The sequence below is a fragment of the Diachasma alloeum genome, unplaced genomic scaffold (assembly GCF_001412515.2).
Source record: "Diachasma alloeum isolate Michigan unplaced genomic scaffold, Dall2.0 Dall_scaffold_00212, whole genome shotgun sequence".
Lineage (NCBI taxonomy): Eukaryota > Metazoa > Arthropoda > Insecta > Hymenoptera > Braconidae > Diachasma > Diachasma alloeum.
In genome coordinates, this window is record NW_021680377.1 from 477,209 (window position 1) to 501,694 (window position 24,486).

Genomic DNA, 24,486 nt, shown 5'->3' on the forward strand with positions numbered 1-24,486 from the left:
GTAGAACAGATGAGAAAATCCGTCTGACCAATGCCCGATTTTTCCCCTGAAACTTTTAACAAACCTGCAATAAACTCCACCAATTACAACGCCGGCTAAAAAGCGAAAAAAAAAATATCCCGAACTTCCGAAATTTCACCACTCCCAGGAAATAATTCTCCCGGAATTCTTCAGTCGTAATAATAAAATGAGGAAATTGGGATGAGGATTTACCAAAGTTTCTCCAACTCTCAGAGTGAAATAAAAAAAGACATTTCAAACATTTAAATGGTAATACTCGTTTATTATAAATAACTATCAACACACTTCTTGTCTAGCCTCGTACATCGCCATTTTATGAAAGTGTAATCGACTGAATTTATCGATTTCCCTAAATTAAACGATTACTTCATTTACACTTCAGGGCAATGGCTTTAATGTCACCAGTTGTAATTGTTATCCATCATTTCCTTGTATTCATTCATTTATTTATTTATCTTCAATTTCTTAAAAATAGAAACACGTATGCGTTTAATACGACTTTTAACTTATTGGCAATTTGTTTATTTACATTTTTTAATCGTTTTTATTACCCACAGTTCCTCCAACTTTTACTCTCCACATTTTTTTACTCATTAGATTCACCCAGTGTATAATCACCCCTCACTTCGTTATTTTTACCTAGGATTATTTATTAATATTGCGTGGTATATGGCTGTCATCAAGGGAATTGACCAAACGTATCAATTAAAAATGAAAAATAGTGGAAAAAAAAATGAATAATGACGAATGTAATTTCATATCTACGTGAATAACGACTATAAATGCACAAAGAAATGATAATTCGCTTGGAAAATGCCCCGTGAAAAATAAAAATTGGAATAAAAAGAAACTGATTCTGCACTAGAATGGCGACAGCTAAAAAACCTCTAGAAATCTTCCCCAATTGTGCAATTATCCCCGTAATTCCACAATTAGCAAAAATGTCGTACAATTTTTTTGTCATTTTACTTCACAACTCTAGCCCAGAATCGCAAATAATCGTCAATATGAAATCACTTCGCCAATCACTTGACAATAAACATTGAACAAACACATTTCTCTCATTTCAGTAATATCAAAGAGGCCATTGAATCCATATGCAATATATTCTCATCCCTAAATCAAACTCTCTGGGGTTTTTCAAAAATTCACCGTCACAATAGCATGAAAAGAGGGCCATAATGAGGGGGGGGGTGGGGGGGATATAATGACAGGAGCGTAAAATGATCGATCATGTACCAAGCATGGAGGACAACAGCAGTAGAATTGCGAGTGTACATTTATAGCAACCGAGTACACGACTACAAACATCAACTCTCCCCATTTTTTTTCCCTTCCTCACTTCCTCAACTCTCCTCACATTCTTTTTAATCACATGTACATCCAGAGCCCCCTTTTCTCCATGCCATTCTCCTCAAGTGCTCCCCCCGATAATGGAAGTATCATAATAATCATCCACAACATGTGGAAAAAATAGTCATTCACTCGCGCACAAAGTTCGTGTTTTTCCCTTTTCGTTTTAATTACGAGAGAAGAAAAATGAATGAACGAGAGAGAAAAAAATGAAATAAATTTCAATGGAAAATAACAAATCACGTTCGTGTGATTATCATCCAGTTTTCTTGAAATTATTTGAATTTCAAGTTCGATTCACTTCGTTCTGCGAAGTTTTCCTCTCCATTTGGATGATTTTTTTTTTTTGGATTTATCTTTTTTTTGATGCTTGAAATTCGGTTATGAATGTTTATAACACTGTCAAATAGACTTTTCAAAATGTCCAACAATCTCTATCAACATCCATTAGCTATTCACAGACTTTCGAGACCATTTTCTCCATCTCCACGTCGGTGTCAATGTCGTGGTGCACGTGATTGCTGGCACTGGCGTTGTTCAGGGGTGGCACTGAATTTGTCAGGGGTGGTGGCACCATTGCCAGTGGTGTTGTCGTTGTTGAACTGGTTGGTGGAGTGCTGGGGGTGCTGGGGGTGCCTGCTAACTCCAGGGAGGTGGCTGGAGACTGCAGGGGCTCCGCGAGGTCCTCGAGACCCTCGGGGGTTGGCAGCTTGTTCAGGGCGTCTCTCAACAGTCTGTAGTGTCTCTGGAAAATTAAAATTGTTTTTTTTTTAGTCTTTTTGGCTCCAGAGTTCTGAAAATCGAAGATGTTTTGAAAGTTTGAGACTTTTTTTTCTCTGAAAATCGAGAGGATTTTGTTTAAATATTTTTGGAGGAGACAACGTGTTAATTTTTATTTTCAAAAAATGAAAAATCTGAATTTCCGGATTCAGAGTGCCTGAAAATATGAAAAAATGCGCCTTAATTTCAGTACAATTATGGAAATTACTGCGAATTTACACTTTTTTTTCTCATATTTTTTTTACAGATTTTGTTCACATTTTTCATCAAAATTTCTTAAACAAACAACTATTTCTAATAAAAAACGGAAAAAAGTATTACGATGAAAAAAAAATTGAGAAATGTAAATGAAAAAATCTCAGATTTTAATTAAACTTCAATTTTTTTATAAAATCATAAACTATGAACAACTTACCCTTAGAGCTAATGCATTTAGTGATATTGTACGAGCTGATCTTCTGTCTGTTCCATGCATCTCCATGTCCATTATCCAGCTCTCCAATTGTGCTACTATTTCATGTCTTTTTATCCAAAAATGTGTGTGAATCACCTGTGATCAAACAATTAATAAATTATTCATTCAATCGTCATTTTCTACAGTTTTTTTATTACTCTCTGTTTTGTTAATCAATGTTCCCAGTTCCTTTCTTATAAAAATTACAACATATTATGAACTAGCGAACGAGCGAAATTAGTTTATACTACATTATTTAATTTTTTTCGCCTTTTCCGTCTTCAGAATTAGATTGAGTTAATTCGATTCATTTTTATTCTTGTTCTTGATATAAAAATGTCTGGGAAATTTTGAAATCGATATATTTTTTCGAGTAATGAAAGAATACTCATAAATTCGATTTCTATTCTTGACTTTCGATAGGATAAATAGAATAAATGACAAAAATTAAGAATTGGATACTAAAAATTTTATGCAATTATTATTCTGTAATTTGGATTTTCAGTTGATCTCTTACCTCCTTGAAACAGGGACATGGATTGATGATTTGATCCAGCATGGCCCACTTGACAGTAGCCAAACAAACATTGGCATTGTACTCTTGACTAGATTGTGCACCACTGGAAGTTCCCCTGGACCTCTCGTACCCCGGCTCATTGAAATAGGGCTCTGGCACGAGAATCAGCGACTGAATCGACACCAAAACCTGAAATTAATCAAGCAAAAACATTTCAAAATCCCAAAAATTCCAACTAAACCATGAAATTCCCATTTTATCGTGCACTCGTCTTCGCAAAATTGACTGCAGTTGAAAATGTCGAAGAACTATTCCCGTCACACAAGGCAATCTTTTCAATAAATAATTAAAAATCAATAGTTTGTTGTAGTCAAAAGCATGCAACTCATAAACAAAAAAAAACACCAGCATTTTAAAATGAATAATTATCAATAAATGAAAAATGTTTCCCTGGATTTATAAAATGGAGCCAAAAGAGCCCTAAAAATCCTGAAATCCCCTCATACCTGAAGAAAACTACTGGTATGTGCGTTCCACTTCTCCTCCGGTCTCCCATGCCACGTATTGAGGACACTGAGGCATACTTTTCCATCATTATACAAATTAGGATTGAACCTAACACTGTGCCTCCCAGTGGTCTCCAAATTAATCAGCATAGGGCTATTAGGATAATCAGGTGGAAAATAGACATCAAACTCGAAGCAGCCATTGGCATAAGGAGTTTCAGCAGGTCCAGTGATCAACACCTTCATGATATCGAGCCTATCGGCGTCACACCTGACGAATACCGAGCTGCTGTACGATAATGGGAGAGCTGTTGACAATGTGACAGCCTCCTGAGCAAGTCTCTTGACCCTGGCGGGATGACTTCTGTCCTCAGCGGCCCTCATATTCGACTCAAAGTGGTATGACACAGCGAATTTGTACCCCCCACAATCGGAATTCTCAGCGATCATCTCGTACGTGTCAAACTGCAGATTCTTCATCACCTCCAGGTACCTCTGCTCAACAGACTTGAGAGGTAGTTCTGGGGCTGTTGGACTGGGCCCAGCGAGATCCTCACCAGTGGCAGCGAGTCGAGAGGTTGCATTCTCCACGATAGTCGCACTCTCCTGAATATCAGGAATGAGAGTGGCCAGACCCTCGTCCTGCTCAGACTCATCTTGATACTTTGTCACAGACTTTGACTTGTTTCCCCTCGTCCTGTTGATCTTGTGGACGTACGTGTCAACGCAGACTCTCATGCTCGACAGCAACGACACGATGGAGGGGTCACTGGATCTGCTGGCCCTCGGCAGCAGCAGTGGCGCCAGCTGGGGGGACAGTGCCATCGACCTCAGCAGCTGGAGAACAGCTCGATACAGGGGAATGTGTCTAGCCATGTCCAGGACTGAGTCGTTCCTCAAGTATGACGAGAGGGCTGGCAGCAGGCACGATCTCGCCATCAGCTCGGAGAAGGGGCCGGGAAGCTCCCTCTGGGGCCCTCCACCGTGGCCAATGTAACTTGCTAACACTCTCAGTAGAACTGTCACGTGCTCCTCCTCCGATCGCTGACGGAGGAGGGCTTGCTCGACGTTCCAGGATTGCTGGGTTGAGCCGGTACCGAAACCTGTGCCTTTCGCCCAGTAGAGGTGGGATTTGTCGTCACTGCGACCTCCAGCCTGGCCCAGACGCTGGTCTGAACCCTCGTTGTAGCCTGTGAAACAGAAAAATACTTCGTTTTGTTCTGTTTTTTTTTTTAATGAGTAATAATAATGATCAAAAAATAATGATTAATAATAATCATAGTCAAACTAATTCTGAAATTTCAGTCGTCAATTAATTTTGTTATTATCAAAGTCGTCAAAGAGAATTCTTGTCAGACAATTCCTGTTGAATTATAGTTTCTAATGATCAAATTCAATTCTCAACTCTTCTTATTCAGTTGGGTCTTCCCAATTAAAATTTCACTCCACAATTATTCAATCTAAATAATTCTCCACTTCCCTTTCATCAATTTTCTCCTCAATTATAAATACTTTCCTCAATTTTGACCTATTTACGAATTATTTATTTTGAATTCAGTAGTGAAGTGGTAAACCGGTATAACTCGATTTTGACCCCTGCCCAGTTTTCAATGAATATCTCAAAATCTAAAGGAAATAGCAAAATTTTTGTCATAACCTTTTTTGTAGAGCAAATTGAGAGCTACAAAAAAGTCAATTACAAAGATTTCGCTATTTCCCTTAGATTCCGAGATATTTATTGAAAACTGCCCAATAGTCAAAATGGACTTATACCGGTTTACAAAAAAAAAAAATCTGTCTCACCTGTCTGATGCGTGAAAATCGCCAGGCAATTTAGCAGCAGTAGAACTGCCCCAATCTCCACCATTGTCCTCCGCAGGAGTTGTCCATCATCAGTGGTTGGAGGTGTAGCCTCAAGCAGTTGTTTGAGTACTTGAAAGGGTAACGTCGGTAGCGAGGTGGCCAGTGGTGATCCCAGGATGTCGCCCCCCTCTCCGTCGTCAGTCACTCCAAGGGCCAGTCTCAGGAGGCACTGGGCTTGCTTTCTGTCTCTCAGAAGGACCTCTGCGTACCCTGGGAGCCGCAGGAAGAGCCCGAAGGCTGCCAGGGAGTGCAGGGGGACGTGGGGGGCTGGTGGTGTGGACCTGGGGGAGTTGCTCACTCCGCCCTCTTCAACGTCCTCGTAGATGTCCTCGCTTGCCTCCACCTTCACCCACTCGGCGTCTGTCTGCTCGGGCGAGGGGGACTTCTCCGGGAAGCTGGGGGGCCGTCCGCTGTCCGGGTAGACCAGGGGAAGGTGCTTAGCGAGAACTGCGAGCCCTCCGCCTGAGGAGAAAACGCCCAGGGCACTCTCGATTCTTCGGTAGCTGAGGAGCTCTGTGTCCTCGATGTTGGGGGGATCCTCCTTGTTGTCTTTTGTACGCTGGCGCAGCACCAGGTGGATGCAGGGCTCCGACAGAGAGAGTCCACTGTCCTCAGCAATTGCCAACAACTGGGAGATGCAGAGCTGGGGGAGGAGCGCGCTGTTTGGGCGCGACGAGTGCGTCAGGTATTGCTGGCTCGAGGAACTCGTCGACGATGATTGAGTACTTGAGCCACAGCCTTTTGACGAGGATGTGCCGTCTGGAAAGGTAAAGAAAATATTAGTTTTTTTTTTAATTAATGTTTTAACCTATCATGGGTTATTTACAGTCAAAATAAATGATAGTAGTTGTTGAAATGAGGTTTTTTGAGATATCTAAATTGGGGAAAAAATGTTTAAGAAGATAAAATGGGGAAAGAATTGTTAAAGTACCTTTTGGGGCTGAGAAAACTCAGGATTTTACGACAAAAATGGTGAAGAGAAGAGTGGGGGACATTTTGCTTAAATTAATTTTTTTGTCAATGAGTTTTCATAACTTATTCATAAATTATTATTATTTTTTCATGTGTTCGTCTTTGGAACGAGTGCATTAAAGAAGACATGTTTTAAAAAATTGTTCTCTGGGGCTCAACAAAAAATTAAGGAAATTGAGGTAATTAAAAACATTATCCAAATATTCTTGAAATAATTGCAGGAAATACGTTTTACAATTATCCCCTGTTCTTCTTCACTCTATTTTTCCACGAAAATCAATAGTTCAATGGTAATTTTGAGGGAATGAGAATGTGCAGTAAAAATGTAAAATATTGAATTTCAATTCTATACCCGAGCCTAAACGAGATTTTCTAATGATGGGTCCACGAGCCTGTGACCTATTTGACGCCTCCTTGGCACGTTTATCCTTGGCAGTATTTCCAGCAGCAACGCTCAGTGTGTCTACCATGAATGCCAATCCAACTTCCTTCCATTCTTGATTCCTCTCATTTTTATTTGTCTCATTCTCCTTGTACGTGTTGGGTAGCAGCAAAGTCAGCCAAGTACCTGTATTACCATGATTGACATTCTTCATCTCTTTCATTATATTATTATATTGTATCAATTTTTCGTATTTGGCCTCCATACATGACAAAAACATTAATTTATCATTTTATGAGGAAGAACGTAATTTGTGGTGAAAACCACAATGAGAAAAAATCTAGTTAGAAAATGATTTGGGGTTTATAATAATTTTAAAGGATTTTTTGAGTGAAATGTTAAAATATTATAAATCAAATGTTTTTTTGAATATTTTTAAATTTTTGAGATTTCATTTTTTCAAATAATTTCGACTGTTTTAAAATTAATTTTAAAAAAATTGAATGTTTTTTAACAAATTTCACAACAGTTAATGCATGCCAAATTTCTATGTATTTTTTTACTAAAACATCCGCCAATTTATAACAATAAAAATAACTGATAATTCATTAAAATAGTGAAATGAGCATTAAATAAGCATTAAAAAAAATTGCTGTAAGTATCTCTCGAAATTGTTGTCAAATGAGCATTAAAAATTCAAAATATAGTCATTTCTTGAATTCCAACAAATATTCAACAGTGTAGTTCAATTAATTTTCAATATTTTCATTTCAACTAAAGCAATAATTTGAAAACTCAATGTGAACTCACCAGACACCTGTTGCAATATATCAGCAACCGTGGATTGCGTTGAAATATAGAGTAACTGATGATAATGTCCAAGTGGATGTGCAGGATGAGGTGGCATAGAGGGAACAGTGTTACCACCCCCACTAGAAACTGTCATCGGAGTTTCTGATCTCACCGACACTAACACCTTCTCCCCCTCGAGGAGCAGTTGAAGTATCAATCTCCTCGTGAATCCCGAAATTCCATGGAGATATCGTACATCTGAATTAATTGACACTCAGTTAATTATTTCAATTAGCAGACAGGCGAGCACTGATTGAATTGATTCCCCCCTTCATCATCGTGATTAGTGAATCAATTTGGGGAATTGATTGGTTAATTTACTCACTCGATGATACTCTCTGCTGGAGAATTACGTCTGTCAACAGTTCAGCGAGTAGTTTCTGATTGTTGGGATGACACCAGCAGCAACGGGACAGAAATTTTATCATTGCTGATTCCAATCTTGTGTAGGAAACGTTCATTCTGTAAAGATGAAGATTAAGAGCGTTTCAGAATTGAGGGAATTATAAAGAGATGAATAAAAACAGTAAAACAACATTTTTTTCAATGGATTTTGTGAATATATCAAGAACTCCTGGTTAAGGAAATGAAAATCAAGAGACTCTTTTATGCTTTAAAACATTTTTACAAAAAAGTTCTCTATTCTTTCAAAGAAATTTGCAGAAAAAATATGGAATTCCAATAGAAAAATTAAATGAAATATAAAGAAATGAATAAAAAAAAAAAGAAAATTCGTTTCACTCTATTTTGTGAATATCTAAACAATCACTAGCTCTAGAACAAAAATCAAGAGACTTTTTTATGCTTCAAAAAAATTTTACAAAAAAGTTCTCTTTTTTCCAAAGAAATTCCCAAAAAATCTTCAAAATGTCTTCAATTTTCCAATTGTTCAAATTCGTTTCAACCGATTTTTCAAATATATAAAAAATCCCTAACTCTAGAGACTTTTTTATACTTCAAAAAAAAATCTACAAAAAAGTTCCCTCTAAAAAAAATCTCTAAAAAAATCTCGTCAAATTCTTTTCAATGGGTTTTGCGCTCATAAAAAAAATTCCCACCATTAGAGACTATTTTATACTTCAAAAAAACTCTACAAAAAAGTTCTCTCTAAAAAACTTTGTAAAAAATCTCCAAAAAATCTTTAAAAAATTCTTCCCATCTTCGAAATTCCTCCCGAAGCATGAGCCGCCTCCAACCTAGTCCTCCCCATAAAAATCTGACATTTATCTCCGTCCAGCTTAACCTGTCACCGCACTCACCTAGCAAAAGTGATGGAGGGATTTTCCACAGGCCTATTACTGAGCAGCGCAGCAAGTGGCAGCCAGAATCCCCGCCCCTCCCTGCCGAGCCAGTCCCTCATCTTCCCCTCGGAGCAGACAAGCGTGAGAAACTCGATGACAGTGGCCACACTGTCAGGATCCGTCATATTGAGCCCAACACTATTGTTGCCATAAGCCTCACTGGCTTTGTCGCTGTCAGTGAGTCCCCCAGCCTCGCCCCCAGCCCCCCTGGCCTCCTCCCCCTCCCCCTGGCCCTCAGAATTCCCCTCAAGCTTGCAAAAATCCTTGATGCTGTTGACAAGAAGCCCCGGCAAACCCGAGTCTATCAGCTGTTGAATGCCAGGTGGAGACCTGGCAGCAGCAGCGACAGTCAGCAGTTGTCCCTCAGTGAGCTGCAGACACTTGTACTCAGGCAGCTGAAGCCTGCAGTACCACTCCTCAGTGTCAGCCTCACTCTTCCTGTCGTCAGTCTGTCCCTCGCTCTCCTTCCTGTCATCAGAAATCGACGCCGAATGATCAGTAGCCAAATTAGGCACGAGAATCCTGACTCTCTGAAGCAGCAGAGGAAACAGCGAAGGCCTGACATGGCAGAGGGCACAGAGTGTCGCATCAATGGCCTGCTTCAGAGCTGAATAAGTCTCCAGTGAGAGTGTCCACTGGTACAAAGAGTTGAATAAATCATCAGTCAACAACTCTTCGAGATTGTACATTCGATCCCTGATCTCGTGCGCCTTCCAGATGATAGTGGAGATGCAGTGGACGTAAATAGCCGGTGGGCTCACGACATTTGGATTACTCTGGTGTGCCCTGGCGACACTGCTCATTGCTGAGGTGTGCAGCCAGGTGAGAACAGCTGAAATTCTTGCTTCAGTGCCCGAGTCCTGGGAAGAGCACAGCTGCTGAAGTAATTCAACAACAAGTTGAACTGTCGATGTCTTCTGCGAGGCGCCCTGAAGAGGAGCACACCTGTTGTTGAGTAACAAGCTGATGAGCCTGAGCCCAAGCTCCTTGGAGTGGAGCCCGAGCTGAAGCAGAACCCTCTCGAGATTGGGGGTGAAGAGTGACGGGGCTGGGAGCAGCAGAAGGCTGCAGCAGGCCTCCACGAGTCCCTCGACCCCAGCCGCTGAGTTGAGCACCTCCTTCGAGAGACTCGAGGACAGCGCACTCACCGAGAGACACTGATGCACCAGCCTCAACCATCCCAGACTGGTCCTTGTCAGCTGCTCCTCATCAATCCCTTCATTCCTCGATTTAATCTCACCGAACGCTGTCGTCCCCAGTATTCTTATCTGACTCAGGCTGATGTTGGTGGAGTCTCTGGGCTTGTACAGCCTCACGAGAACCGACGTGGCGACCTCAGGCTGTGACAGTGTAAGCCTGATGAAGGTCAGTCCAGCTGTCAGCATTGGCGGGCAGATTGGAGTTAAATCGGTGTTTCCCTCACGAGAAATCTCCAGAGCAACTGCTGAGGGACAGGTGGCTAGGGAGGTCAGGTGAGGCTGGAGCTCGACTTCCCTCAGTAGAATAGCGCAGGGGAGGGTGATCGTGAGGTCCACCCAGGCCTCGCCAGGGAAGAAGTGGTAGCTCCAGGCTGCTGTTCTCGCTCTTCTGTGGGGAGCTGCACTCTGAATGAGCACGTCAGCAGGCTCCACCATGGGCTTCACCCAGGTGATTGTCCCGAGAGGAGCGAAATTCAGGACCCCATCCTCGTAAGTCTCCAGAGTTCCCGACGATTTTTTGCTGGTTGTGGCAGTGGCAGCTGCCAAATTGGGGGCATTCGAGAGGTGCTGCATGACAAGGGCAATTACCCCAGGTGTCGAGGCACCGGTATTCGCCTGGCTGGCACTGGAGGATTTTACCATGTTCTCGCATAGGACCTTGACACCCCCCATCGACGTGAAGACTGTCAACGATGCCTCGGTGTCCAGGACCTTGAGAATGTACCAGAGGAGGGGCTCCGACAGCTGGAGAACCCCCACTCGTCTGTCATTACCCATTTGTTCGTGAGTTGAGGACAGATATCGGTAGAGGGGATTGAGCACAAGATTGGGACTCGTCGACTTCCTCATGAGTGTCGACAGCAGTTGGAAAGTGGCGTCTGGAATGGAGGCAGGATCCCCGAGCTCTGAGACACCAGTTGCTGTCTCCTCACTGAATAACATGGCGAGGGAGGAGCCAGTGCTGGAGCCCAGGGCCCCCAGTAGCCTCATCATGGTGGGCTCGTGCTGCAGGACAGTGTCAGCTACACAGGGGTGCTTGGGCTTGGGAATGGCCCCCTGGTTCATTCTCATGGAGGTCTGCTCGGCGACTTTACTCTCGTCTGTCTGCGAGCCAATCTGAGTGATGAGGTCTGAGGACCTCGACTCCCCCACCTCCATGTCGATTGAGCTGTCTGTCCTCGGGAGTCTCGAGGGCAGAGGGGTCTGCACCAGCCTGCAGACGAGCTTTATGAGAGCTACGACGAGGGTGTCCCAGTTGGTGGGCCTTCCCTGTCGTGTTCCACCGCCTAGAACACAGGCGAATAGCCCTCCGAAACCACCAGAGTGGTTTGGAGAGTCCACAGCACCACTGCACTGCACCCCAACCCTGGCTCCCCTCACGTAAGTCGACACCAGGACTCCAACGCACTCAGTTATGCTCATCGCAGTTCCCAGATCGGTGTTAGTGAAGTTGAGGTTGATCAACGACGTTATGAGGATGCACTGGGCGTCGAGGGGGCCTCTTCGAGCCACCAGGGCGCCCCCAGGCTGCACCAACTGGTAAACAACCCAGAGGAGGAGCTCCTTCAGGGCATTTCCCAGGGAACTTCCTGGAGTTATCACGTCACACCTCATCTCGAGTCTCACCAGGAAGTCCTGGAGGGCGAGGCCCACCCTGGGCCCTGCCATCATGTACTGTTTGTCCCTCGGCTCCACGTTCAGGCCATTGCCGGACAGAAGTCTCAGCAGCATTGCCCCCATATTTCGATCCTTAACGATGCAACTGGCCATTCCCCCCAGGAGTCCGTCCAGGGGAGTGCTGATGCTGGGGTCCACGTGGTCTGAGGGCATCGGCTCGTTGCTGGTGAGGGTCAGGGTCTGCAGGGCCAGGCACCAGGCCCTCAGCGACACTGGGTTCCACAGCAAGGCAGCTATCAATCCTGATATTGCTGTGGAACTCAGGGGTATCACTGGCGTCAGGGAAGAGTCGAATTGAGTTGAAGTGCTTGAGGAGTCTGCTGAGGCGTCGAGGTTCAGTGTGAGCCACAGCTGGAGGATTAATTCAAGGCTGGTGTTGGAGTCTTGGAGGGAGAGATCAGTGAAAATTCTGTCGAAACATCGTGTGAGCATCGACAGGCTCGAGGGCGAGGGCTCTGCTGGCATTCTGATGTCCTGGCCCCTGTCTGCCCACCCCGAGGCCCTGGAGGTCGACGCCTGAGGGCGATTCACCTCCACCGGGGCCTGGATAGTCGCGTTTATGCTCAGGGGAAGGTTGTACGCCCCCAGGGTGGAGTACCTCCTCAGGGCTATCTCCACCCCCATCTCCACCCCATACTCCAGTCTCGCGTCGAGGGCCAGGGAGATCCCCGAGCTGGCTGAGGGTGGCAGCTTCGTGATTGCATTACCCTTCTTCAGCATGTTCTTCCCACGCTCGAGAATGTCGTCGAGAAACTCCTCGAGTTCACTGTCGTCCGATTCCAGGAATGAGGACAACTCGAAGCCATTGGATTTCGAGGTGGAGGCTGTGGCAGGTGGGGCTATGCTGTCCTGGGTGTCCTCGTCGCCATCGCCGTCGGCGAAGCCCTCGTCGTTGACGACTGTCGTGGATCCACTGGTCCCAGCAACTCCAGCCAAGTCCTCTTCGGTTGTTTGAGGATCCTCCACGCCCAGGGCCTCGAAGTTCTCTTCTGTCTCGGCTTCTGCGGTTGGTGAGGGCTTCGGGAAGAGCCTCCCACCCTCGAGGAGGTCCTGCAGCAGGCAGGAGATGGCGTGGGAGGACCAGGCAGTGTCTGAAGTGCCTGTTGCTAATTTAATCAACTTCAGGAGCTGATCCTCGTTCATCAGCTCTCCCAGGGTTATCACTGGGCGAGTGGAGACCACCAGGCGAGCTACGACCTTGCAAGCTAGGAGAAACATATCCACGTTCGAGGAATTACTGAGAATCAGGGAGATGAGGCCTCTGGCCACTGGCAGCACGTGCTGGTGGGAGAGATTCGCCAGGCAGTCGAGATCGACCTCTGGGGGCTCTGACCTCGAGCTCGAGGAGGAGCTCCTGGGGCCTCGAGGCACGTGTGGAGGCTCGTTTCGCCTCATCATGTCCTTGAAGTGCTTGAACGCCGAGTGCTGCTTCAGCGTCTTCTTGAGGTGTCTCTCGTGGGACTTGAGGACCTCAAGTTTATTCGAGAGCACTGTTGGAAGTTGAGTGATGGTCGACCAGGTGTAGCTCTGGGTCGATGGCGACTGGGCGCCCTTCTTCGCCTGCTCGATGTCCTGGAGCTGCTGCTTGTGGTGCATCAGACGTTTCTGAATCTTCTTACGGTAATTTCGAGAGGCTGATGATCTGTTGGCTGACACGTACTTACGCTGCATGGCTGACTCACCCTGGAGGAACTCCCAGCGAGAGGACACCCCTTGCTCCTTGCTCTTGTCGCTATTGTCATCAGAACACGTGGAGTGGGTGGCTGTTGTGTCGAGGCAGACTGACAGGAAGAGCAGTACCCAACCTATGAGAGTTGTATCGAGTCTGGCTGCTGTTGACTGGCCATTGGACAGTGGCAGCAGCAGTCGTCCGAGTGTTCGCACCATCGAATCCACCACTGATGATTTATTGGCTCCAGCCATCAGCGATTTTCGCCCCAGGAATGTCAGCAGTATGAACACCCTGTCCTGCGGGAATATGTGTGTTGAGGACGTCGCGTAGAGGTTCACCAGGGTATTCGCCAGGAAGTTACCCCACCAGGGCTGATGGCCAGCTACTCTAGCTAGCAGAGCTGCTGCGTGAAGCTGCAGCCTTGGAGCCGGTGTTACGACGCAAACTGAGTGGAAGAATCTCTCGCAAATTGTGGGTGTGAATATCTCACAGAGTGATGATGGCACTGGAGGCACTGGCCCAATCTCGTACATTGTGTAGAGTAGAATATCAGACAATGTCTCCCCCAGTATTTTCAATTTATCACTGGGGACATTGGCCAGCTGCACGTTGGGTGGGGGACTGGGCCCCTTCCAGGCCTCCAGCCTCCTCCAAACTCCCCTGACAACGTTCAACTGGTGCTGGAACATGATGCACTCCTGGTAAGTCGTAAGGATCTTGGAGGAGGGCTGCTCCTTGCTCTCTGGGCTCTTCCCCTTGCACAGATAATGCTGCATGTGCATGACGTTGGGTGTCTCCGTGCACAGGAGGGGATCCAGCAGTGCCTTCAGCCTCTCCGTAGCCAGGCTAAACCTGCACTGGACGTCCTCAGCGAGAGCTGACAGAATACTGCATTGTGATTCGATCGTCGAGAGGAGACTGACGTCGTGTCCGTTGACGTCAGAGTGACAATCCGAGGATTCCGAGTAATCTTCACCAGGAAGCACCACCATGTGACCGTAAAACATCCCCAGAGGGATCTTACACCTCGTCGTTGTCATCCCATAACGCCCTATGGTCGTTATCTTCAGGTATCTGCAGACAGGTGGGGGTTGAAGATCGTTGACAACCAGGGGTTTAGAGCCAATGTCACCAGCCACAACGAGCCTGGTGCCATCCCCCTCCTCACTCTTCGACCAAATGTCAATGGAGAGTGAGACCAGATCGCTGCAGGAGGGGATCATGAGGTCTGTGAGGAGAACTGGCGCCCCAAAGTCGAGTGTCACGAATCTCCTCGCCCCCGAGTGCATTCGCTCCACCACCAGGGCCTGCTGTGGGGGCCAGCAGAGCAGTCTCCCCCAGGGAAAGTTCATCTCCTCCCCGAAATTGGGCCCCTTGAGCTCACTGCCACCTCCACTTCCAGCTGAATTCTCGAACAAACTCCCCAGATTAATGGCACTCACTCCAGAATCAATCTTCTCCATCTTCGTGCCATCAGATGCCCCATGACAAGTGAAATGAAGTGGCTCCACCTCCAGCAGTCCCTTCATACTGTGATTGGTGCACAATGCCTTGAGCTTGCTGGGCACCACAAGATCGCTATTAGGATTCGTGGGGAGGGTCAGGAGATCCCTCAGGTCTATGTGATCCTGAGTGTAGTGAGTCGTGGCAGTTGTCACTGAGGATGTTGTCTGCTCTCCACTGACGAGTGAAGCATAAGTCAGTGGTAACGAGCTAAACTTCGGTGGCATCGGTGGCTCCACGTCGAACAATTCAGTCTCAAAAGGATTATTGTAAAGTCCAAATCTCGTTGCCAACAGGAGGTGATAAGGATTCACTCGATTCGACATTTCCCCGGATATCTGCTGCAGTATATTGACGCATTGTTGAGCAACACTGTGGCTCTTGTCCAGTGGCAGGAGCCTCGTGATGAGGATCGACAGCCACCTGAGGGAGCCAGCCCACTGGATTCCAACGATTGTTGGCAGCAATGACACAATCACTGCGAGAACTGCCTCATCGAACGAGTGAACAGTGACGTCCTCGAGGTTCCTCAGTCCCTCGCTGCAGATGACAATGAGTTTAACGCACTTGTGAGCAATACTTCTGCCAGCATTCAGAATGCAGGTGCGCAGCAGATTGGGTAATCTCCCCTGGATGCACCTGATGGTGTCCAGCTGCATCGTCTTGGCCTCAGTCGCATTCTGGCCCACCCTGAGCCTGGCTAGTCTGATGGCAGCGACCCAAACGAGTACATCAAGCGCCAGAGACTGACAGACAAGTGATTTATCACTCCCCTGGAGACACGCAACATTCAGAAGATTCTCGGTGAACAGAGTGGACTCCAGCATCACCCAGCGCTGCATTCTCTCCAAGGGAACAGTGGTCGCCTGCACCGATCTCACGGTAATTGATATCTCGTGGATCCAATCACAGCCGATGTAGTACTCAATCTTCTTACTGGCACTGGCAGCTATTCTCTCGACAGTGGCGCCAGGCAGAAAAGGCCCAGCATCGTCGATCCTCAGTTTCTTGGAAGTCGGTGGCTTAGTCTCCAGCAGATTCACCCTGCTCTTAGACCCACTGGGACCGCTCTGATCCTTAGCAGGATCGATAAGCGCTTTTATGTGAACTAACAGGGTTCTCGCTTTGGCTCTGAAGAGCTTGGGGCTCGTCAGGGTGACGCAGCCAGAGTGATCGGACAGGTCCATACATCGTTTCAGGTTGATGGGGCCACAGAGTATTTCGGTATTGTGCTGGCGCTGATACTCCTCACTGACAATTGGATTCTCCCCCTTCTGATCGTTGCTGATGTTGAAGTGAATGCGCTCGTCCACTGGAGTAAGTGGGGACTTGTGGTGTCCCAGGCCCGTTATATTCTGCTTCAGCAGGGTTACTTGAATCGTCGGTGGCTCGAGACACGACGAGTGCAGGGAGAATCTCACGTCCACCTGGCCAATGCCCCCAGCAATATTCCTGGGTAATGTCAGCTCGAAAACATGCTCGTCCCACGTTGTCGCGTCATTCTGAAGCCTCCAGGTTCTCGTGTGATGCTGATCCTCTGATTGGTGCAGGTGTTGGGGATAACGACGCTGTCGTTGGGCCTGCATCATCTCGCTCCAGCAGGAGGGCACTGTAGCCCCATAGGCTGGCGAGTGTTTGTCGAATTTAGTTAAATCGTAAAGGGTCTTCAAGTCTGGATACGTCAGGCTAGATCTGTGAGCGATTATGGGCTCTTGGTAGGCAGACGATGAGGTCGAAGTGCTCGGGGTTATCTGGTCGTTGGGCACTGCCCCTGTCTCTGTCACCATCATGTTGATGTCCTCCACCTCCTCCTTCTCCTCGCCAGAGTCGTCCTCCTCGGTTGTTGCGAAAAATCTCAGGGAGCCAGTGCTGCTGCAGGCGCAGAGTCTCTCCAGTCTGTTGCAGTAAGCCGCTGAGATGAATTTCTCGGTCTCTGATCTCGCCTCTGTCACTATCTTCAGGGTGTTGAGGTCCAGCAGGCGAACCACTCCGTCCTTGCAGACCAGGGCGACCTGGCCTCTGGGCTCGGTTGATGAGTTTGAGAGTCGATCCTTCTCCTGAAGGGGCAGGAACACCCACTCCACTGGGGTCTGCTCGGGGGGCAGCTCGCGCTTTAGCAGGGGCTCGGGCACAATTTTTGGCACCTTCTCGGTGAAGTCTAGCGTGTAGATCAGGAGGAGGGAGCTCTCGGGGGATGAGGTGTCGTTGTGGTTCTCGCCGTTTATCAATTTTGAGGATTCGTCGTTTTGGTCCCAGTACATGTAGCTCTTTGGGGAGAAGAATTCACACTCCTCGTCGATGTCCATTTGATTTGTGTTGGGGGGACTTTGGAGATTGTCTGGGTGAGGGCTTGAGGGCGAGGACAGCGTCACCAGGAGGTGTCGTCCGTCCCTCGTGGGACCTGTGTACGTTATTCGAAGGCTCGGGGCAGCCTCGATGGAGACTGTCTGGAGGACAACTGGATCTTCTTTTATCGTTTTTATTAGCTCGGGCTTCTTGGTTATTGAGGCGAGCTCGGACGTCGAGGCGAACTGCTCTGTACCGTTCATGGGGTTGAAGTTGGCGTCGTAGGGGCTCGTGGAGGGTGGGGCCACGTTGTAACCGAAGGGCGGGGCGTACAGAGTGTTCGAGGAGGAAGCGGTCAGACCTGTTGTCGTGAACATTCCGTCGAAGTGGCTGCCAACTACCATCTCTGAGTCCACGTCCTCGATCACTGGGGCCTCGTAGAGCAGCTTTGACATGTAGATCTCTTGGTAGAAGTTCTCCTGACGACCACTCGCTGAACTTGCACTGGTCCCTGTACCTGGAAGATTATGATTTTTAGGGGAGGGGCTGAGGGGTGAAAGGGGTTGGTTTTAACGGCATAGAAGTGATGGTTTTGGAGGTATTTGTGGAATGGTGGGGTGGATTTCTCAGGTGAAGGGAATCTGTCAAGCATTTTTTGCTGATTTTTTAATAAGTGAGATTTTAGGATATCCAAGTACTTTGGCTATTTTTTCTTCTGTGAAAGGGTTTTTATTTTTGTCGTTTAACATTAGAGATTTCACTTGAGCCCCATTTGACCCCAATTTTGGGATATTTTACGATCGCTTTGTTATTTAAACTGCAAGTGTGAATTTGAATAGCGATATTGAATATTTTTTGTTAATAATTTATAAACAATCAATTTTTCACTATAAAAATCAGTTGTTCGGAATCGTGACAAATTTATTCATATTCAAAATTTGACTAAAAATCGATTTCATATCATAAAAAATAAGGTTTTCGAAAGCTTAAATAATTTCAATTATTTATTCATTAACACCGAATGTTAATGCAATTTTAATTACGCCTATACCAAACTGTAAAACCTACTTGGATATCCTTAAACTGAAATTTCAAGGAATTTCGTGATTGAAAGTTCATAATATGACAAAAAAAACAATGGAACCTGTAATTTTTAGTGCAATTATTCCTCGAAAATTCCTAGAATGAAGATTAAATTCCAATTAATTAAAAATTTAATTCAATTCTGCCGTTCAAGACCTCCAAATTCCATTGAATTCTTACATTGAAAGAAAATTCGCCGTTTATCCTCTTCTTTACAAAAACAATCTTCAAACTCTCGACGAAAATCCTTAAAGCAAAAATTTCCAGAGAGAAAACTTGAAAGCGCTTAAACCCAGAGAAATCCCTAATCCAACCAAATCCTTTCGCCAATCAACCAATGAATCAACTAATCAACTGCTGAATGAAATTTTCATACCTGACAGGGTCTTCTTGGTTTTCCCCGGCTTTGGTGGATCGTCTTTACTGCTCTGCGGTGTTGCTTTATGATGAAAATCATAAACCACGAGATAATGATGCTTCATGTGTGTGTATTTATCACCAGCAACTTTCATTATGTCTAAACTATCACTGGCAGCACTGTTAACACTGTTCATGGCCCGAACGAGGGAGGCAGAGGGGGCCAGATCAGTGGAGGCCCACACGTTCTCCAGTGTTCTCAGCTGGGAACTACTGTTGACTGAGTTCACTGTGACACCACTCACGAGACAGGGCCTTATGCTCGAGTCCAAGGTCTCTATAATGGGATTGGAAGTGGTACTGCTGGCACTTGTGCTTGATTTCGTCTCGTCGAGGGAGGATTTGGGGCCTCCCAGGACGGCCAGGGAGGTCAGACTGAGCTTGTGGGAGTTCGGAGGAGACTTGAAATCACTCAGGGGGTCTGGATCTGTGGGGAGAGCTGACAGGTACGGAGTGGATGAATTCCTTGCTCCGTAGAACTGAATTGTGGACTTGTTGTTGGGCTCTTGGTGGCAGACTGATACGTAGAATGTTACTTCGTCCTAAAAATTAAAATGAAATATTTTTATTCTGGATTTAAGAAACATTTTGAGCTAAATTTTTTAACAATGAATTAGCAATAAAATTTTTTTAATGAAGTTAAGACAGATTTATTCATTTTACTTGATATTTTTAGTGAAATTATCAATTTTTTATGTAATTACCTTCATTTGACTCGTAATATTCCAAACATTGACAAGTCCATTGTGCGATGCAGTAGCAGCTAAACCAGCAACATTAGTTGTTCCAATAACTTCAACATTATCACTGGATTCACGTGCTGGGGCAGTGGCTAATGTCACTGACAGAGGAACATTCTGGGTGTATTCGCCCTTGACAAATGGACAAGCTGGTGAATGTCTCTCGTGTTCAGACCAGGGTTCGTCAGTTGGCTCCCAGCACACGAGGCACACATTACAGGTAAAACACATTGCTCTGTCCTCAGCTGTTGTGTTGGGCTCATGGTAAAAGCCAGCCTGTGCCATGTGTCCTGGTAATGCCCATCTGAGAACATTATTTCTCGATTTAGATTCACTAGACAATTTTCATCATTGATTAACAATTTTGTTTGCGAGGGGATGTACTTTGTTGGAGTTAATTTAACTTACTTGTAGTTCATGTGGGGCCATTTTGAAAATGTCTCGCGTCGTGCTGCCTCACTGAACATGAGGGCCTTGTCGGCTGGTCCACCCTCCAATATGAGGCCAGGAAGGAGACCGTTCAGTCGTTCATTTATGGCAGAGGCTATTGGTAATGCTGGTATGTGTTTATTTTGTCGCTTCAATTCCATCACAAGACCTGAGCACACTAGCTTCAATACACCGTGGGGCAGCTCCAAACATATTGTATTCCACTGGAAATTAAAGGAGAGAAATTTGGGCTAATTTAATTGAAATTTGAAGGGAAGTTCTCTTCATTAATTCCATGTCATTCCACGAGGAATTTTTTTCTAATATATTTCATTAAATCCACTGGCTGGAGATAAAAATGTCAAGACTTGGGAAAGCATTTATCGTAATATTTATTTGCTTCATGTGTTTCGTCACTTTTTACCCTGTTTTCTAAAAATTCACTACAGATAAGATAAATGTGGAATGGAGAGATTTAGTCAAGAAACTTTGGAGGCTTTTAATCATCAAATTTGTCAATTGAATTGCTTGAGAAAAATTGGAAAAAAATCATAAATATTCAGTGTCATTCAAATTACATTTTGCACNTTAAGACAGATTTATTCATTTTACTTGATATTTTTAGTGAAATTATCAATTTTTTATGTAATTACCTTCATTTGACTCGTAATATTCCAAACATTGACAAGTCCATTGTGCGATGCAGTAGCAGCTAAACCAGCAACATTAGTTGTTCCAATAACTTCAACATTATCACTGGATTCACGTGCTGGGGCAGTGGCTAATGTCACTGACAGAGGAACATTCTGGGTGTATTCGCCCTTGACAAATGGACAAGCTGGTGAATGTCTCTCGTGTTCAGACCAGGGTTCGTCAGTTGGCTCCCAGCACACGAGGCACACATTACAGGTAAAACACATTGCTCTGTCCTCAGCTGTTGTGTTGGGCTCATGGTAAAAGCCAGCCTGTGCCATGTGTCCTGGTAATGCCCATCTGAGAACATTATTTCTCGATTTAGATTCACTAGACAATTTTCATCATTGATTAACAATTTTGTTTGCGAGGGGATGTACTTTGTTGGAGTTAATTTAACTTACTTGTAGTTCATGTGGGGCCATTTTGAAAATGTCTCGCGTCGTGCTGCCTCACTGAACATGAGGGCCTTGTCGGCTGGTCCACCCTCCAATATGAGGCCAGGAAGGAGACCGTTCAGTCGTTCATTTATGGCAGAGGCTATTGGTAATGCTGGTATGTGTTTATTTTGTCGCTTCAATTCCATCACAAGACCTGAGCACACTAGCTTCAATACACCGTGGGGCAGCTCCAAACATATTGTATTCCACTGGAAATTAAAGGAGAGAAATTTGGGCTAATTTAATTGAAATTTGAAGGGAAGTTCTCTTCATTAATTCCATGTCATTCCACGAGGAATTTTTTTCTAATATATTTCATTAAATCCACTGGCTGGAGATAAAAATGTCAAGACTTGGGAAAGCATTTATCGTAATATTTATTTGCTTCATGTGTTTCGTCACTTTTTACCCTGTTTTCTAAAAATTCACTACAGATAAGATAAATGTGGAATGGAGAGATTTAGTCAAGAAACTTTGGAGGCTTTTAATCATCAAATTTGTCAATTGAATTGCTTGAGAAAAATTGGAAAAAAATCATAAATATTCAGTGTCATTCAAATTACATTTTGCACAGAATTATTATTTTTTTTAACATTCGTTGTTTGTACATGGAAATAATTGAAATTGCTTAAACATTCGAAAACCCGAAAGTTTAAACAATTTCAATTATTTATTATTTTTTAGGCCTGCTATCGATTTCTGGGAAAATTCTGAATATGAATAATTTTTTTTACGATTCTGAACGAATTATTTTTCTGATGGAAACTCGATTGTATATAAACTGTTTATAAAAATGTTCGTAATTTAAAAAACCTGCAATTTTTTAATTGTTTCATCAATCATTCTAAAAAAGTAAACATTCTATTTTTCTCAGATTTTGAAAATATTGTCTACCCGTTCAATACCGAGATTCAAATTGAGACCTGAATGAATAAAAGTAGAAAACCATTTAATTCGAGAAAAAAAATCCTAAGCACTTGGATACCCTCAAATCTAAAAAACTCATTAGTTACAGAGACAATTACAAAACAATATCCATGACACGTGAATTTTCTTCAACCATTTTAATTAAAATCCACTAAATAAATACTATCAGTCTTCAGAATAAAAAAATGTAAAGAAATTTAAAAAGCTTCATCATGTTTATTTACTTTTTGTGCTTTTATCCCTTTCTTCTGCGTCGCCTGTGCCGCAAGAATTTTATTCCACAGCTCGTGGAGTACATCCTGGACATGATCAACGCCAGGCAGATCAACACACCTCAGGCACTGATGCAGTAGTATAGCCTCTGACAGAAGTAGCTCGAGTTTTATAACGTCTTCACTCTTCAATACTGGAGTCTGTAGTATTGTGTCTAGTAGAAGTACACCATTGTAGTCACTGCGTACACCAATTCCTCGGCCATCTGTGTACAGTACTTTGTCTACGCCCTCGGCCAGGTACACACCCTGGAGTTTTCCGTCAGGTTTGCCTGTTGGTTAATTAATAATCTTTAGTTTTCATCGCTGTTTTCCAACTGTTTTTATCTGCTGGATTTTTTATTTCTCTTCTTTATGAACGAGATAAACTTGCAGCGTGAGACAAATGGCCACTCCAGTCGTTCCACGAACCTCACGCGTTGGAATTCGCAGAAGAATTGAAGACCTACTTTGGGTTAATTGCGCGTTATGTTTCGCTATGCGATTTTATCAGGAATTAGGGGCTTCATAAAGGAGTGTCGAGCTGTTATTGGGGATTTTGAAGTTCTCTACACGATGAGTCATTCCCGGAATTAATGCGTAATTAGGGAAGTTGAGTTTTTTGTGTTGTGAATTTGAATTCAATTCAATTCATCGTTTGATTCTTCTTGGGAATTTAATAAAATTGAAGATGTTTCGGTGAGAGGTCGAATTCTCAAGCTCATTGTGAAGATTAAACATCATATTTAATGGAATTTCGAATTGATTGATTCAATTCTCAGAATAGTCAGTCATTTTCGGTTTTATATGGACCTGAGAATCGTAATTACATTGAATATTTCAGAGATTAAGTCATTTATTTATTTATTTACCGCTGAATACAGACCCAACAGCACAAGGATCAAAAAATTCGTAATAATACATAATTATAATACAGTAATTCAGACTGTATAATTAGTTATAGATTTGTCAGTGACAAAATGGATGAAAATTGCATGTGAATCAGTCGTTGGGGAATAAAAAAAAATGAAATTACAAATTTTCGTCGATTTTTTCATCGGATTATGAATTTTTAGTTACGAAATTCCTTCAAATTTCAGTGAAATTCTCAGTTGATGAAGATTTCCAATAAGTTTGCCCAAAAATTTATGCAAAAAAATGTTCATTTTTTTTAATAATCTTCTAATGATTCTGGTGACGAGCGACTGCACCAAAAAATCGTTAAGAGACGATTTCTGCAGGAAATTTTAAAACTAAAAGAAAAGAATAAAATATCTCTTTAATTTCTCATTCCACCCCAGAAGATTCCACCAAATCCACGACGAAAAATCCAAGAAAGTCTCGACTTATTTTCTCCAAGAAAACAAATGAATCTCGACGTGAATAAAGCGAAACAGAAGAGGATCGTAATCTGTGCCCCGAAGACCCACCACAGGGGGACGACAAAAGATGACATCTTCCCATCGCCAAATAATTGTTGAGCAATCAAGGTATTGTTTATCCAACTGGACGGCTGATTAATTAACAGGGTCAGTGCGAAAAATTCACTGATAACCTGTCCCTGTCACTGCAACCGCCAAGACAGCGACCTTGGCAGTGCCAGGATCACAATGGAATGACGATGATTTACTGACAAATTAATAATCACAACGACGAATAGTGTGAGGTTAATTTCAATGAATAATGCATCTCACCCGACAGGCAACTCCGTTGAAGTATACCACCAAAGTTGACATCAAACACGTAAACTTGGGCATCGACAGTTGTGATAAGCAATACGTTTAAATTTGGATGATACACAATGCTTTTACACTCTGTATCAACGTTTAAATAACCGTCTTCTTTTAATAACCACGGATCATCATCAGCCATTTTTGTTTGCTCGATACGAATAAATTATTACTCGAAATTTAAAAAAATGATGTATACTAAATGTGTTAATTGTTTTTTTATGGGTTATTTTAGTATTTTATAACGTCTTTATTCCACTAATTCACCAACATCACGAGAAACATGGCGTTCTCGATACGCCATATTTGAGGGAGAACGTCAGTGGTTAGGTGTGAACTTGGCTGGTTATCGGGTGGGGGGGCATTTTTCAAAAAATTGCGGGGTTTTTTTTAGGAAATGGTGACGTAATTAGTAGAAAAATTGAGACAGAAATTATT

At 44.1% G+C, this 24,486-nt stretch overlaps 1 protein-coding gene across 1 annotated transcript; it reads right to left on the reverse strand.

The window, feature by feature from the left end:
• Positions 1 to 258: 258 nt before the first annotated feature.
• Positions 259 to 24,335, reverse strand: LOC107036971 (baculoviral IAP repeat-containing protein 6). Its single transcript, XM_015255262.1, has 14 exons — positions 24,013 to 24,335; positions 22,292 to 22,611; positions 21,105 to 21,349; positions 20,661 to 21,000; positions 18,798 to 19,380; positions 8,960 to 17,855; positions 8,026 to 8,162; positions 7,659 to 7,898; positions 6,819 to 7,034; positions 5,435 to 6,253; positions 3,632 to 4,821; positions 3,126 to 3,314; positions 2,570 to 2,704; positions 259 to 2,119 (listed from the first exon to the last, which is right to left on the reverse strand). Exons 1-14 carry the CDS (start codon positions 24,188 to 24,190, stop codon positions 1,826 to 1,828), a joined length of 13,782 nt encoding a protein of 4,593 aa, XP_015110748.1. The 5' UTR covers positions 24,191 to 24,335; the 3' UTR covers positions 259 to 1,825.
• Between the last annotated feature and the right edge of the window lie 151 nt (positions 24,336 to 24,486).